The 14,648-nt window shown below is 35.0% G+C and overlaps 1 protein-coding gene across 7 annotated transcripts in view; it reads right to left on the minus strand.

Moving 5' to 3' along the window:
* Nucleotides 1-7,061: 7,061 nt before the first annotated feature.
* The window catches only part of DZIP3 (DAZ interacting zinc finger protein 3), a 119,264-nt gene continuing 111,677 nt past the window's right edge, over nucleotides 7,062-14,648 (minus strand). For 6 of the 7 annotated variants that reach the window (XM_032631006.1, XM_032631010.1, XM_032631008.1 and 3 more), the window contains 5 exons: nucleotides 14,321-14,460; nucleotides 11,171-11,291; nucleotides 10,546-10,692; nucleotides 10,360-10,461; nucleotides 7,062-8,801 (listed from right to left, as the gene is read on the minus strand). In XM_032631006.1, coding sequence (XP_032486897.1) covers nucleotides 8,691-8,801; nucleotides 10,360-10,461; nucleotides 10,546-10,692; nucleotides 11,171-11,291; nucleotides 14,321-14,460 — 621 coding nt within the window. In that variant the 3' untranslated portion in view covers nucleotides 7,062-8,690. The remainder of the gene's footprint in view (nucleotides 8,802-10,359; nucleotides 10,462-10,545; nucleotides 10,693-11,170; nucleotides 11,292-14,320; nucleotides 14,461-14,648) is intronic. The other variant, XR_004349735.1, reaches the window with a different exon arrangement.

Here is a 14,648-nt window from a genome sequence, read left to right on the forward strand (position 1 = left end):
TTGCCATTTAAATCTATTATATTTCTATGTTTTCATATTTGTCTTTTGTGCTTTGTTTCTCTTTTGTTTCTTTCTTGCCTTCTGGCTTAATCAACTATTATTTTTACTATACCATTTTCCCTTCAATTGGCTTGATAGTAATACGTTTTCTTTTTATAATTTCAGGCAGTTACCCCAGAAAGGATTTTTCTTACTATGACAAATGACAAAAATATTAAGAAACTGCACTGATGCTACAGTTGTACCTCAGTAGCCATTTGCATGTGTATCAGGAATAGAAAGAATTAAAGTTCAATAACAGTAGATTTATTAGAGCAGGGAATTGAGTGATATTTACAAATTTAAAATTACTGTTATAATGTTTATTACACACTTAGTATTCTCATCTCCCAAATGGAGATGAAATCTTCCCTACATACCTTCAAAACTTTCAGTCTTCTAGATCATTGTCAGTTACCAATCTTGCTAGGCAGTATTAAGGATTATTAAAGTTTATGTAGTTCAAGTGGATCAATCAAATGTTAGGGAGATGTGGTATTTTATGCAATAGATTTACTACTCAACATTATGGGGCCATGTAAAACTGGAAGTGGGACTAATGGTTCTATTCTTTCCTCCCTTCATTTTAATAAGGATAGTTGAAGATTAAAAAAAAACTTTTAAGAATTTTTCATCAAGGAGTAAATTCAAACAGATTGAGTGACTAATGGAAGGCTTATTACTTTGAGAACAAAGACTAATACAGATATTTACCAACAATAACTCTGTCAGACAAGTAGCCTTTCCCCCATTTTACAGAAGATTTGGTTGAAAAAAAATTTTTTTAATTTGTTTATGATCAAACAACATGCCAGATGGAATTCAAAAGTTCAAATCTAGATCTGCCTGAAAAAGCCACTTTTTTCTACACCAATGGTTTTTATTATTTTGTGTGATTCAGAACAACTGGGTACTCATTCCAAACAGATTCCCAGGTGGCCTCTTGGAATATGCAGTTTTATGAACACACCGTGTAAATGTGACATGGCCAGGATTCATATTTAAGATCAATAGTCCATTAGCTCTAAAAACTGCCTACTCAAGAAAATCAGAAACCATATAGTTTTATAATAACTTAATATTCCTTTGTTATTTTTATCTGGCTATAAACCAGATATTCCTCAGCTACTGCAGTCCTAGAATTCTTACATGAGAGGCTATGTGATGAAGTATTCCAGAAGCATTTTATAAATGCAGAGGAGATTTTTAAAATTTTGTTGTTTTATTTTTTTGTTAGTTCCTGATCATTCTTTTTTTGTTAATTTAATTTTTATTTTATATTATATTTGACTTAAAATGTTGTATTAGTTTCAGGTATACAGCAAAGTGATTCAATTATACATATATGTATATCCATTCTTTTTCAGATTGTTTTCCCATGTACGTAATTACAGATTACTGAGTAGAGTTCCCTGTGTTATACAGTAAATCCTTGTTGATTATTTATTTTATATATAGTAGTGTGTATATGTTAATCCCAAACTCCTAGTTTATCCCTCCTCCCCCTTCCTCTTTGGTAATCATAAGTTTGTTTTTGAAGTCTCTCAGTCTGTTTCTGTTTTATAAATAAATTCATTTGTATCACTTTTTTAGATTCCACATCTAAGTGATATCATATATTTGTCTTTCTCTGTCTGACTTTACCTGGTATGATAATCTCTAGGTCCAACCATGTTGCTGCAAATGGCATTATTTCATTCTTTTTTAATGGCTAAGTAAATGAATATTGGAGTGCATGTCTCTTTTTGAATTATGGTTTTCTCTGGATATATGCCCAAGAGTGGGATTGCTGGATCACATGGTAGTTCTATTTTTAATTTTTTAAGAAAGCTCCACACTGTTCTCTATAAATGGTTGTACCAATTTGCATTCCCAGCAACAGTGTAGGAAGGTTCCCTTTTCTCCACACCCCTTCCAGCATTTATTGTTTGTAGACACTTGATGATGGCTATTCTGACTGGTGTGAGGTGATACCTCATTGCAGTTTTGATTTCTCTATTAGCGATGTTGAGCATTTCTTCATGTGCTTTTTGGCCATCTGTATGTCTTCTTCAGATAAATGTCTATTTAGATCTTCTGCCCATTATTTGATTGGGTTGTTTGTTTTTCGATATTGAGCTGCATGAGCTTTTTGTATATTTTGGAGATTAATCCCTTGTCAGTCACTTCATTTGCAAATATTTTCTCCCATTCTGTGGGTTGTCTTTTCATTTTGTTTATGGTTTCCTCTGCTGTGCAAAAGCTTTTGACTTTAATTAGGTCCCATTTATTTTTGTCTTTATTTTCATTACTCTAGGTGGTGGATCCAAAAATATCCTGCTGCAATTTATGTCAGAGTGTTTTGCCTATGTTTCCCTCTAAGTGTTTTACAATATCTGGTCTTACATGTAGGTCTTTAATCCATTTTGAGTTTATTTTTGTGTATGGTGTTAGAGAATGTTGTAGTTTCATTCTTTTACATATAGCTGTCCAATTTTCCCAGCACCACTTATTGAAGAGACTGTCTTTTCTTCATTGTATATTCTTGCCACCTTTTATCCTAAGTTAATTCACCATAGGTGTGTGGAATTATTTCTGGGATTCTATCCCATTCCATTGATCTATATTTCTTTTTTTGTGCCAGTACCATATTGTTTTGATTACTGTAGCTTTCTGGTATAGTCTGAAGTCAGGTAGCCTGATTCCTCCAGCTCCATTTTTCTTTCTCAGGATTGCTTTGGCTATTAGAGGGCTTTTGTGTTTCCATACAAATTAAAATTTTTTTTGCTCTAGTTCTTTGAAAAATGCCATTGGTAACTTAATAGGGATTGCATTGAATCTGTAGATTGCCTTGGGTAGTATAATCATTTTGACAATATCGATTTTCCAATCCAAGAACATGGTATATCTTTCCATCCGTTTGTGTCATCTTCAATTTCTTTCATAATCATCTCATAGTTTTCAGAGTACACGTCTTTTGCCTCCTTAGGTAGGTTTATTCCTTGGTATTTTATTCTTTTTGATGTGATGGTAAATGGGATTGTTTCCTTAATTTCTTTCTGATTTTTCATTGCTAGTGTATAGAAATGCAAGAGATTTCTGTATATTAATTTTGTATCCTGCAACTTTACCAGATTCATTGATGAGCTCTAGTAGTTTTCTGGTAGCATCTTCAGGATTTTCTGTGTATAGTATCATGCCATCTGCAAACAGTGATAATTTTACTTCTTTTCCAATCTGGATTCCTTTTATTTCTTTTTCTTCTCTGATTGCTGTGGCTAGGACTCCCAAAACTATGCTGAATAAAAACAAACAAACAAAAAACAGGTGAGAGTGGACATCCTTGTTTTATTTACAATCTTAGAGGAAATATTTTCAGCTTTTCACCATTGAGAATGATGTTAGCTGTGGGTTTGTCATATATGGCCTTTATTATGTTGAGGTAAGTTCCCTCTATGCCCACTTTCTGGAGAGTTTTTATCATAAATGGGTGTTGAACTTTGTCAAAAGTTTTTCTGCATCTATTGAAATGATCATATGGTTTTTATTCTTCAGTTTGTTAATGTGGTGTATCACACCATTTGATTTGCATATACTGAAGAATCCTTGCATTCCTGGGATAAATCCCACTTGATCATGGTGTATGGTCCTTTTAATGTGTTGTTGGATTCTGTTTGCTAGTATTTTGTTGAGGATTTTTGTATCTATGTTCATCACTGATATTGGCCTGTAATTTTCTTTTTTGTGCTATCTTTGTCTGGTTTTGGTATCAGTGTGATGGTGGCCTCATAGAATTAATTTGGGAGTGCTCCTTCCACTGCAATTTTTTGGAATAGTTTTAGAAGGCTAGGTGTTAACTCTTCTCTAAATATTTGACAGAATTCGCCTGTGAAGCCATCTGATCCTGGACTTTTGTTTGTTGTAAGTTTTTAAATCACAGTTTCAATTTCAGTACTTATGTTTGGTCTGTTTATATTTTCTATTTCTTCCTGGCTCAGTCTTGGGAGGTTGTACCTTTCTAAGAATTTGTCCATTTCTTCTAGTTTGTCCCTTTTATTGGCATATAGCAGCTTGTAGTAGTCTCTTATGATCCTTTGTAATTCTGTGGTGTCAGTTGTAAATTCTCCTTTTTTGTTTCTAATGTTATTGATTTGAGCCCTCTCCCATATTTTCTTGATGAGTCTGGCTAAAGGTTTATCAATTTTGTTTATCTTTTCAAAGAACCAGCTTTTAGTTTTATTGATCTTTGCTATTGTTTTCTTTGTTTCTATTTCATTTATTTCTGCTCAGATCATTATGATTTCTTTCCTTCTACTAACTTTGGGTTTTGTTTGTTCTTCTTTCTCTAGTTGCTTTAGGTGTAAGGTTAGGTTGTTTGAGGTTTTTCTTGTTTCCTGAGGTAAGATTGTATTGCTATAAACTTCTCTCTTAGAACTGCTTTTGCTGCATTCCATAGGTTTTGGATTACTGTGTTTTTGTTGTCCTTTGTCTCTAGGTATTTTTCGATTTCCTCTTTGATTTCTTCAGTGATCCATTGGTTGTTTAATAACATATTGTTTAGCCCCCACGTTTGCGTTTTTTACAGTTTTTTCTTGTAGTTGATTTCTAATCTCACAGTGTTGTGGTTGAAAAAGATGCTTGATATGATTACAATTTTCTTAAATTTACTGAGGCTCATTTTGTGATCAATCCTGGAGAATGTTCCATGTGCACTTGAGAAGAATTTGTATTCTGTTGCTTTTGGATGGAATGCTCTATAAATATCAGTTAAGTCCATCTGGTCTAATGTGTCATTTAAGGCCTGTGTTTCCTTATTGATTTTATGTCTGGATGATCTGTTCATTGATGAAAGTAGGGTGTTAAAAGTCCCTCACTATTATTTTGTGTTGATTTCTCCTTTTATGGCTGTTAGCATTTGCCTTATATATTGAGGTGTTCCTATGTTGGGTGCATATATATTTACAATTGTTATATCTTCCTCTTGGATTGAACCCTTGATCATTATGTAGTGTCCTTCTTTGTCTCTTGTAACAGTCTTTATTTTAAAATCTATTTTGTCTGATATGAGTATTGCTAGTCCAGCTTTCTTTGGATTTCCATTTGCATGGAATAGCTTTTACTATCCCTTCACTTTCAGTCTGTATGTGTCCCTAGATCTGAAGTGGGTCTCTTGTAGTAAGCATATATACGGTTCTTGTTTTTGTATCTATTCAGTCAGTCTGTGTCTTTTGGTTGGAACATTTAATCCATTTACATTTAAGGTAATTACCAACATGTATGTTCTTATTGCCATCTTGTTGTTTTGGATTTGTTTTTGTAGGTTTTTAAAATTTCCTTCCTCTTTTGTTCTCTTCTCTTATGATTTGATGACTATCTTTAGTGTTGTGTTTGGATTGCTTTTTCTTTTTTGTGTGTGTATCTATTGTAGATTTTTGGTTTACAGCTACAATGAGGTTTTGATATAGCAGTGTGTGTGTGTATATATGTGTGTGTGTGTGTGTGTGTGTATATATATATATATAATTGTTCTAAGTTGCCGTTCTCTTAATTTCAAATGCATTTCCAATATCCTGCATTTGTACTCTCCTTTTCTCACGATTGCTGGTTTTGATATCATATCTGTGTGTGAATGATTTCCTACCTGAGAGGCTATGTGTATGGATGATTCTTACCTGACAGGCTACATGATAAGGTATTCCAGGAGCATTTTATAAATGCAGAGGAGTTTTGCTAAATTTTGAATCTTGTAAAAAAAATTAACCATGAAATATAATTCATCATCCATATTAGGACACTGTTGAGAGTAAAAGGGAGCACTATTAATAATATAATATGTCAAGAGAATGGGCATTAACTGGAACCATCCCAAGCAAACCAAGACATCTGAGGGAAAAGTCAAACTTTTCTTACCATGTTGTATCATTATTATATATTTTATTATATACTCAATACCATGTTCGTAGTCCAAAACAATCAGTAGGTTTACCATTCATTTCATTTTCTTATCTTGAAGAATATTATTTAAAATAATATTTTGTGTACATTCAATCTGAAATTGGGATGCAGCAATAACGTACTGAAAGAGAAAACCAGCTAAGGCACAAAAGATCTGCATTCAAATCCCAGAATGCCACTTCATAGCTATGACCTCAGACAAATTATTTCCCTCTTATTTGAGCTTCAGTTTCATCATCTGTAAAATAAAAAGCAGAGTATCCACGTTAAAGTTATTAGTGGATCAAATAAAGTAATATTTGATCAAGGAAAGTGTCCCATAAAAGTTGGAAAATATTATTATACACATGGACAATAAATATGAAGGAAAACATTACAAGACGTATTATCTGACGGCAGCTGCAGTGATATTACAGGATGCTTACAGATTGTTTTTGATGTAAATATTGCTACTTCCCTCACTGAATTTCTGTGCAGTATGGTGTTCTGGATCCTTCAGCAGCCACAGGCATGACAGTGATCACTGTTTATAGAAGAATGGCCACTACAGTTGTCTTTATTGTTAAATTATACTTCAGAAAGAAAAAAAATCCCATTACCTTCAGCATCTGCAGAATTGGATATGACTTTCAAGAGCATGGTCCTACTGTACTCTCACTATATATCAGCTATCCTGTTAAGTCTTCTGGCCCCTTCCTTGGAGCCAAGAACAGCAGTTCAGCACCAATACAGCCTAGCAGCCTGAATTTGTGGAGGAAGCATGTGACTTACTGAGTATCAGGACTCTCAAGTATTAGGACTGGCTCAGCCACTATTTAGCCACATGACCTAGGGCAAGATGTTCCTGTAAAATGAGGGAATAGATCAGAGGATCATTAAGGACCCTATAAGCTCTGACTATGATTCTAAGGCATACTTGGTATTTTACAAGTCTAGATGACTGCCTTCCTTCTTTTGGATATTTTCCCATCCTTTCTCACAACAGAAGAAAATGCTAAAGCACAATGAAACAGAAATAGATGTTTGAAATAGAGATTTCAAGTAGCTTTAGGACACAGTTAAAGTAATATACACAGATAAAATAGTTATTCAATTAAGAAACATTTATTCTTTCCCACATGAAAGTGAAATTACAGTTGTAAACATACACTGAAAAATATTTGTTTTACAAGGTAATTTGCTATATGACCATGACCTTGAGGTGTTAGACAAGATAATTATTAAGGGCCCTTTAAGTTCTGAATTGTGCAATTCTAAGACATTCTTGGCACTTTACATGTCTAGATGACTGCCTTCATTTGGGGTATTTTCCTCCACATTTTCCAGTCTATTCTCATTAGAGAAGAAAACATTTAGCATACAATTATAGAAATAATAATTTTAAATAGAGATTTAAAGTAAATTCAAGATATATTTACACTGAAATATACAGGTAAAATAGTTGCTGAGTCAGGAAACACTTATTCACAGTATGAATTTCATTAATTTATGGAAAATAATATGAACCGTGTAACATTTTTCTTACAGGGTCACTGAATTCTTTTAATTTTGTAGCTAGAGACATGTACAACACTTATAGAATTTACACAGTACTAATTTCAAAATAGGTTTTTGACCTCTAAGAATGAAAGTTCTCAGTGACAAGATTTAGATGTGCAGCTTTAGCTCAGTGGGTGTCAACTCTGTCATAAGAAGCAACTATACACAAACAGTAACCCCCCAGCATGAGAAAGTGAAATTAGAAACTTTTAAGGCAGAAAAAAAATCTCTCCAAAGTATAAACGATTAGGGTCCAAAGAGCATGTTTACATAAATGACCAAAGTTATTCAACTGAGCAAATGACTTAATTTGCACAGTAACTTTACTTACTGCTTCCTGATTTCTAATTCTGGGGACTATTTATGCTGTACCTACTGTGAAAGACATTGAGAACAGTAAGAATCATCAGACATGGTCCCAGAGGTATACTGGTAAATGTTTAATAACCAGCTCTTGAGGGGAAAATAAGCCCTTTCTTACAGCATTTACCAATTTCTATGGTGTAAAATACTCCCACTATGGCAGATTTCAAGCTACCAACAATTTGAATAACTGGCTCACAAAATTCCTGAAACTAACAGTTGTTTCTCATAAACCAGTATAAGCCAGCTCGAAAACACCACTGTTTGGACCCCACCCTCAAGTAGCTCATAATCTATTCATAGGTATGTATTTTAGAGAATAGAAAAGAATAGGGAAGATAGAGATAAAATGTAAATAAATAATATATATTTTTATAATCAATTTTAAAAGTTAAAAGGAACACTAAAATCTGTGGAATTTTCCTACTCTTGTCATTTATTTCATGAAATTAAAGTTTAGTATATTTGGCAGAAAGTAAAGGATGAGTGGAATAAGGACAAAAAAAGACATCCTAGTATACATGCTAACAGTAATCATCTTTATGTTGGAAGAAAATACCTGCTAAGTTAAGGGCAAATATAATGTAACTTTTAAAATTCTATCTTCTTTAAACCTGTTCAATTCAGTTCACAGTCCTGAAGATTTGTCCTCTCCTCTTTGGCTGCAGCTTTGATGAGTTTAGCTAGCTTATTTTGCATAATACTGAAGAGCGTACTGCTTCACATCACTCACACTATCATCAGCCCAAATAAAAGGCAAAACTAAATGCTGCAGTCTGAAAATTGAACTTCCCTTGCATAGTCACCCCGTTGTATCAGATCTTGGGCAAGTGCTGGCTGGGGTGATCAGGAAATTCTTCTGGTAGCAAAACGTGGAGTCTGCAGGTTGGGCACGTCCCCTGTTGCATCAACCAAGGTCTAATGCACTAAGGAGCAAAAAGATTCATGTCAGTCTCTCAGATTTAGCCTAGCAGAGGCAGCTGTTACTCCATACATCAGCGTTGCCAACCAACATATCTTCCAGTGGATCTCAGAGCCTTATTTGGTGGATTGCCATGAAAACTTCTGCAATCATGGAACTTTGTCTGTGATTTGCTGAGCAATATAGTTGGTAACAGAAGAACACCTTTCAGCCAGTTTATTCTATTAAGATCCTTCCCCCCAACCCCAATCTTCAGGAAGACTAGTTCTTCCTAATAAGGAGACTGAGGAAACCTATTACATTTTTCTCTAGTTTATTATATATTATTCTAATTTATAATCTAGAAAAAGTCATACCTAAACATACAAATGTCACAAATACCTTGTATCAAGTGCTTATGGTGTTCTGAAGTTAAAATCCCTAGATAATGGATATACTTTTCAGATTGCTCTTTCTTTGGTCATAATGGTAGTACTCTTTGGCTATGAACTATATATTATTTGCTTGAATACTGACTCTCCAAAAACAAATCATTTTTACATGAATGAATAATGGAGACCCAAGTCAGATGAGAGAGGATTAAGAATAGGCAATAGATGTGAGGCCCATTAACTTTAGAGAGTAACCTGAATGAATTACCTGCTTTCTATTCAATGAGCAATGGCAAAGAATAAAATAAGTTTTGTGAAACATTTATTTTCTAAATGGATCTTTAGGACTTTTAAAACTTCAAATGGGAAAAACAGATGGCTAAGTATCTATCCTGGAGGTCTTTTGGGATTAGCCATTCTGTGTATATCTCTTCTTATCCAAGCAGATACAAAACATAATTCTGTACCAGGTATCACATATCTTTGAAATGATGTTTTACAGATACGGCTTGAATGAGCTGGCTTATTGTTCACTTCCCTGAGAAGCCTTTCTTGTGTAAGATGATCTTTTCCTGTGTCAAATTACACCTCTGCATCAGAAGACTTGGATCATAAATTGTATATCAATAGCACTTGCACAGCAACACCACCAGAAGTTAATCTATATAAATGCCAATAATCTATATAAATGCCAATTAACAAAAGATATGCCAGCCTCCCATTTTTATAACATCAACACTCAGGCATCAGCATCTTCAAAAGCAAATACAGGAGCCTGGACAGACTGTTAAGTCTTATGCGTTATAACAGCAGTTGGCTATCATTAGGTGTGGACAAAGGACACTATTTATAACAAGCCAAGGTGAAGTGGCACTGCTGCTAAACTGCCAACTGCCAAGTCAATCAACATTCCTTCCCGTTCTGTTCAAAGGAACTGCCACTCTGTCCCATTAAATCTCATCATTGTCCCCTTCTCCTGCTAGGTGTATCTAGATCTGAGAAAACACAATGCAATCCATGGCTAGGTATGGGAAAACATATAAATGCTTCCGTGCGGTACCCAAAAGCCCAGAGTTATATCCAGTGAAATTCATGACACAGTAGTGGATGATACATGTATACAATTTCAAGGAATGCAGTATGAATTTCACTTAATTGATTAATGGCAAAATATTAAAAAGATAAGTTCACCTGAGAGTGGAATTTGTGCGCACAGGGCAAAACTGAGAGGTTTTCTGGAGAGAGATTCTCATGACAGATCACACAAGGTTCCTCTTCCTCTTCCTCATCATCCTAGGGAGAATACACATAAGGTTAAATTCAGCTCATTTCTCTCCTCTAACCTTAAATGTATTCAGAATCAAGTCTCAGTCTCACCAAATTATTGGCTCCTTCCCACGTGGCAGGACCTTGTGAACCGAGGGGCCTCCGGGCTGGTTTTGAGGGCTGGGCAGCATTAGCCTGAGGTGGAGGAGTATGGCTGGGTGAAGCACTATTACCATTTGGCACGGATTTTCCTTGACTCTGAAAATTAGAATATTATACTTATTATTTTTTTTAGAATTGAACTAAAACAGGAAGAACTGATAAATACCATAGAATAGGCTACCGTGAGAATTAGCAAAAGGGTAAAGGTTAATGAGAAATCTTGAAATAAATGTTGGCAATATTACTTATATACTAAGAACCAGGTAAAACCAAAAATAACTCTAGGTGCTCTTTCAATTAAAACAAGTCTTTGCAGAAAATTAGAAAAAATGTCTCCTTTTAGAGCCATTCAAAATAACCTAGAGTAAATTTCAAGAGGGTCAGTTTTATTCTAGAATGATCAGGTGGTGTTTCCCATGCCATTTGTCAAGTTGAATTGTTTGTTGTTAATAGATGATTTAATATGACTATAGACTGATTTCCTGATCATGTAATGGAGATAATTAATATGGCTAACTACTAAAGATAAGGGCCAGGAGATAAAGTTGTCTTTTCTTTTTTTCTTTTTTTTTACCTGAGATCTCTTGGGGTCAATAAATTGGGAAATCTTGTGAACAATTTCATCAAATGTCAGTCTAGATAAGGACTTCCCATGAGTATCCTTCAATTTCCGTAAGAAATCTGTAAGCTCCTTTCTGGAAGAGATCAAGGAAAGAGCACTGGTGATTTTCCTACTGCCTTGAGGATGCGCCCTCCAAAGGAGCTATGAAATCCTATCACAGGATTGATATGTAGCATACAGATGTGCCCTTTTAGATTTCTGATCTAAAAAAGTGATCACAGGTCCATCTGCATTTATTTTAAACCAAAATGAAAACTCCTAATATACTGATTAATGATACTTAATGTGTTTGTGAGTAATAAAGTTTAGTATTTATTTTCTTTCCAAAAAGAGATTTTAACTGTTTTTAAAAGCTCACTGTGTGAAAATTAAGTTTGTTATCTACTTATTTATGTACTAAGCTCATTATATCATATCTCTCAATGCTCTCTCACTCAAGACTAAAATATTCTCTATGACATAAATCACAGCAAGATCCTTCTTGACCCATCTCCTAGAATAATGGAAATAAAACCAAAAATAAACAAATGTGACCTAATAAAACTTAAAAGCTTTTACACAGCAAAGGAAACCATAAATAAGACGAAAAGACAACCCTCAGAATGGGAGAAAATATTTGCAAATGAAGCAACTGACAAAGGATTAATCTCCAAAATATACAAGCAGCTCATGCAGCTCAATATCAAAAAAAAACAAACAACCCAATCCAAAAATGAGTGGAGGACGTAAACAGGCATTTCTCCAAAGAAGACATACAGATTGCCAACAAACACATGAAAAGATGCTCAACGTCACTAATCATTAGAGAAATGCAAATCAAAACCACAATGAGGGGGGCTTCCCTGGTGGCTCAGTGCTTAAGAATCCACCTGCCAATGCAGGGGACACAGGTTCGAGCCCTGGTCCGGAAAAATCCCACATGCCACAGACCAACTAAGCCCGTGCACCACAACTACTGAACCTGTGCTCTAGAGCCCACGAGCCACAACTACGGAAGCCCACACGCCTAGAGCCCGTGCTTTGCACTAAGAGAAGTCACTGCAATGAGAAGCCCGCACGCCACAATTAAGAGTAGCCCCCGCTCGCTGCAACTAGAGAAAGCCCACGCGCAGCAATGAAGACCCAATGCAGCCAAAAATAAATTAAAAAAAAACAAAACAAAACACAATGAGGTATCACCTCACTCCAGTCAGAATGGCCATCATCAAAAAATCTAGAAACAACAAATGCTGGAGAGGGTGTGGAGAAAAGGGAACCCTCCTGCACTGCTGGTGGAAATGTAAATTGATAGAGCCACTATGGAGAACAGTGTGGAGGTTCCTTAAAAAACTAAAAATAGAACTACCATATGACCCAGCAACCCACTACTGGGTATATACCCGAGAAAACCATAATTCAAAAAGATACATGTAGCACAATGTTCACTGCAGCACTATTTACAATAGCCAAGACATGGAAGTAACCTAAATGTCCATCAACAGATGAATGGATAAAGAAGATGTGGCACATATATACAATGGAATATTACTCAGTCATAAAAAGGAACAAAATTGAGTTATTTGTAATGAGGTGGATGGACCTGGAGTTGTCATACAGAGTGAAGTAAGTTAGAAAGAGAAAAACAAATACCATATGCTAAGGCATATATATGGAATTTATAAAAACGGTACTGATGAACCTAGTGGCAGGGCAGGAACAAAGACACAGATGTAGAGAACGGACTTGAGGACACAGCGGGGGAAGGGGAAGCTGGAATGTAGTGAGAGAGTGGCATTAACATATATACACTACCAAATGTAAAACAGATAGTTAGTGGGAAGCAGCTGCATAGCACAGGGAGATCAGCTCAATGCTCTGTGATGACCTAGAGGGGTGGGATAGGGAGGGTGGGAGGGAGGCTCAAGAGGGAAGGGATATGGAGACGTGTGTGTGTGTATATATATATATAGCTGATTCACTTTGTTGTACAGCAGCAACTAACACAACACTGTAAAGCAATTATACTCTAATAAAGATGTAAAAAAAAAAAGACTAAAATATTCCTTTTTAACTATGTTACTATCAGTCTCTTTCTGTCATTGTTAATAGTTCTACTTTTGTAAAATTCAGAAACAGAAAACAAAGATTTAACAGAAAATGAAAGCAAAGACTGAAAGACACATTAATTATGTGATAAAGAAACCTAGGAATATTTTAACTGATATGTTCTTTTTCCATTCCCATAGCCATTGACCCAAAGCCTGCATATACATTTTTGGTAGGATAGGGTAGGATGATAAAAGTATTTTTCTTTCTCAAATGAAATGTCATCTCACCAGCCTTATAAAACTACCTTTGATTTACTATTTATTTTCTAGATATATTTATAACAACTATATTACAGTTCTATTTTCATTTTCTATTCACTATTATATTTATAAAACCATAATCTAATCCTGAAACATAACGGTACATATGTTAAATAAAAGCATTGGTCTTCAAATGAAAATGCTGGTGAAAACTAGAATTATTTCATTTGATACAAGATTAAAGATAAAAGACACTTCATTTCTGGAGGAGTAGAATTAAATAGCTTTCTGCTGAAGTCAGAACTGTGAAAAGCACACTAAAATGATGATTTCTTGCACTTAACTATGTCCCCTTTCTTTGTCCGCTAACAAAGAAATTACAAGAACCCTCAATAAAATTAAGGAAATAGGAAAGTAAAACCTGATTATGTTTGGGCTTATATGGCATACAATTAACTTAAAATTCACTTTGGAAATAGGTTATTAAGGTCATTATTGCAGCTAGTGGCATAAAATTGGGTAGGTTTACAACTGGTTGTACTTTCAGTAAATGAGCAAACCTAAATTTAAAAGTTTACTCTCTCATGACTTTAAACTAATAATTTTAGGGAAGAGGTTTAGCATTTATACTGAAAACTGTCTCTTCTTAATAAATTTCATTTTCCCTACCAAGGCCATGGTTAGGAAATACTTGTACTTTGTGTGTGTGTGTGTGTGGGGTGTTATATTTCTCTGAAACATTTCATTGGCATAATTATGGCTGTGGAAACTATAGAGTATGATCTGTACTCAACACTAAAAGAGACTGAGGTACCTGGTCTGTTGTGGAAAGGCAGTTTTCAGCCTGTCTGTAATCTTCTCCCAATTCATCATGGGGGGATCACTTCCCAGACCTGCACTGGGAGGCACAGCTTCTCCCACAGGCACTGGCACCGTCCAGGCTATGCTAGTCATCTGTAAGGAGCACAGAGTTACAACCCATCAGCTTCAATTATTAGGAAGCAAGGTTCCATGCCAACATTACATTTCCATACCTCAGAAAATGGGTAGAATGAAGAGGAATACTGACATACATGTTCCCTTTTTAGAATTTTTTTTCCTTACAGCACCATATTTCTAACTGTTTGTATATGTTTACCTTT

This window comes from Phocoena sinus, chromosome 4 (assembly GCF_008692025.1).
Source record: "Phocoena sinus isolate mPhoSin1 chromosome 4, mPhoSin1.pri, whole genome shotgun sequence".
NCBI lineage: Eukaryota > Metazoa > Chordata > Mammalia > Artiodactyla > Phocoenidae > Phocoena > Phocoena sinus.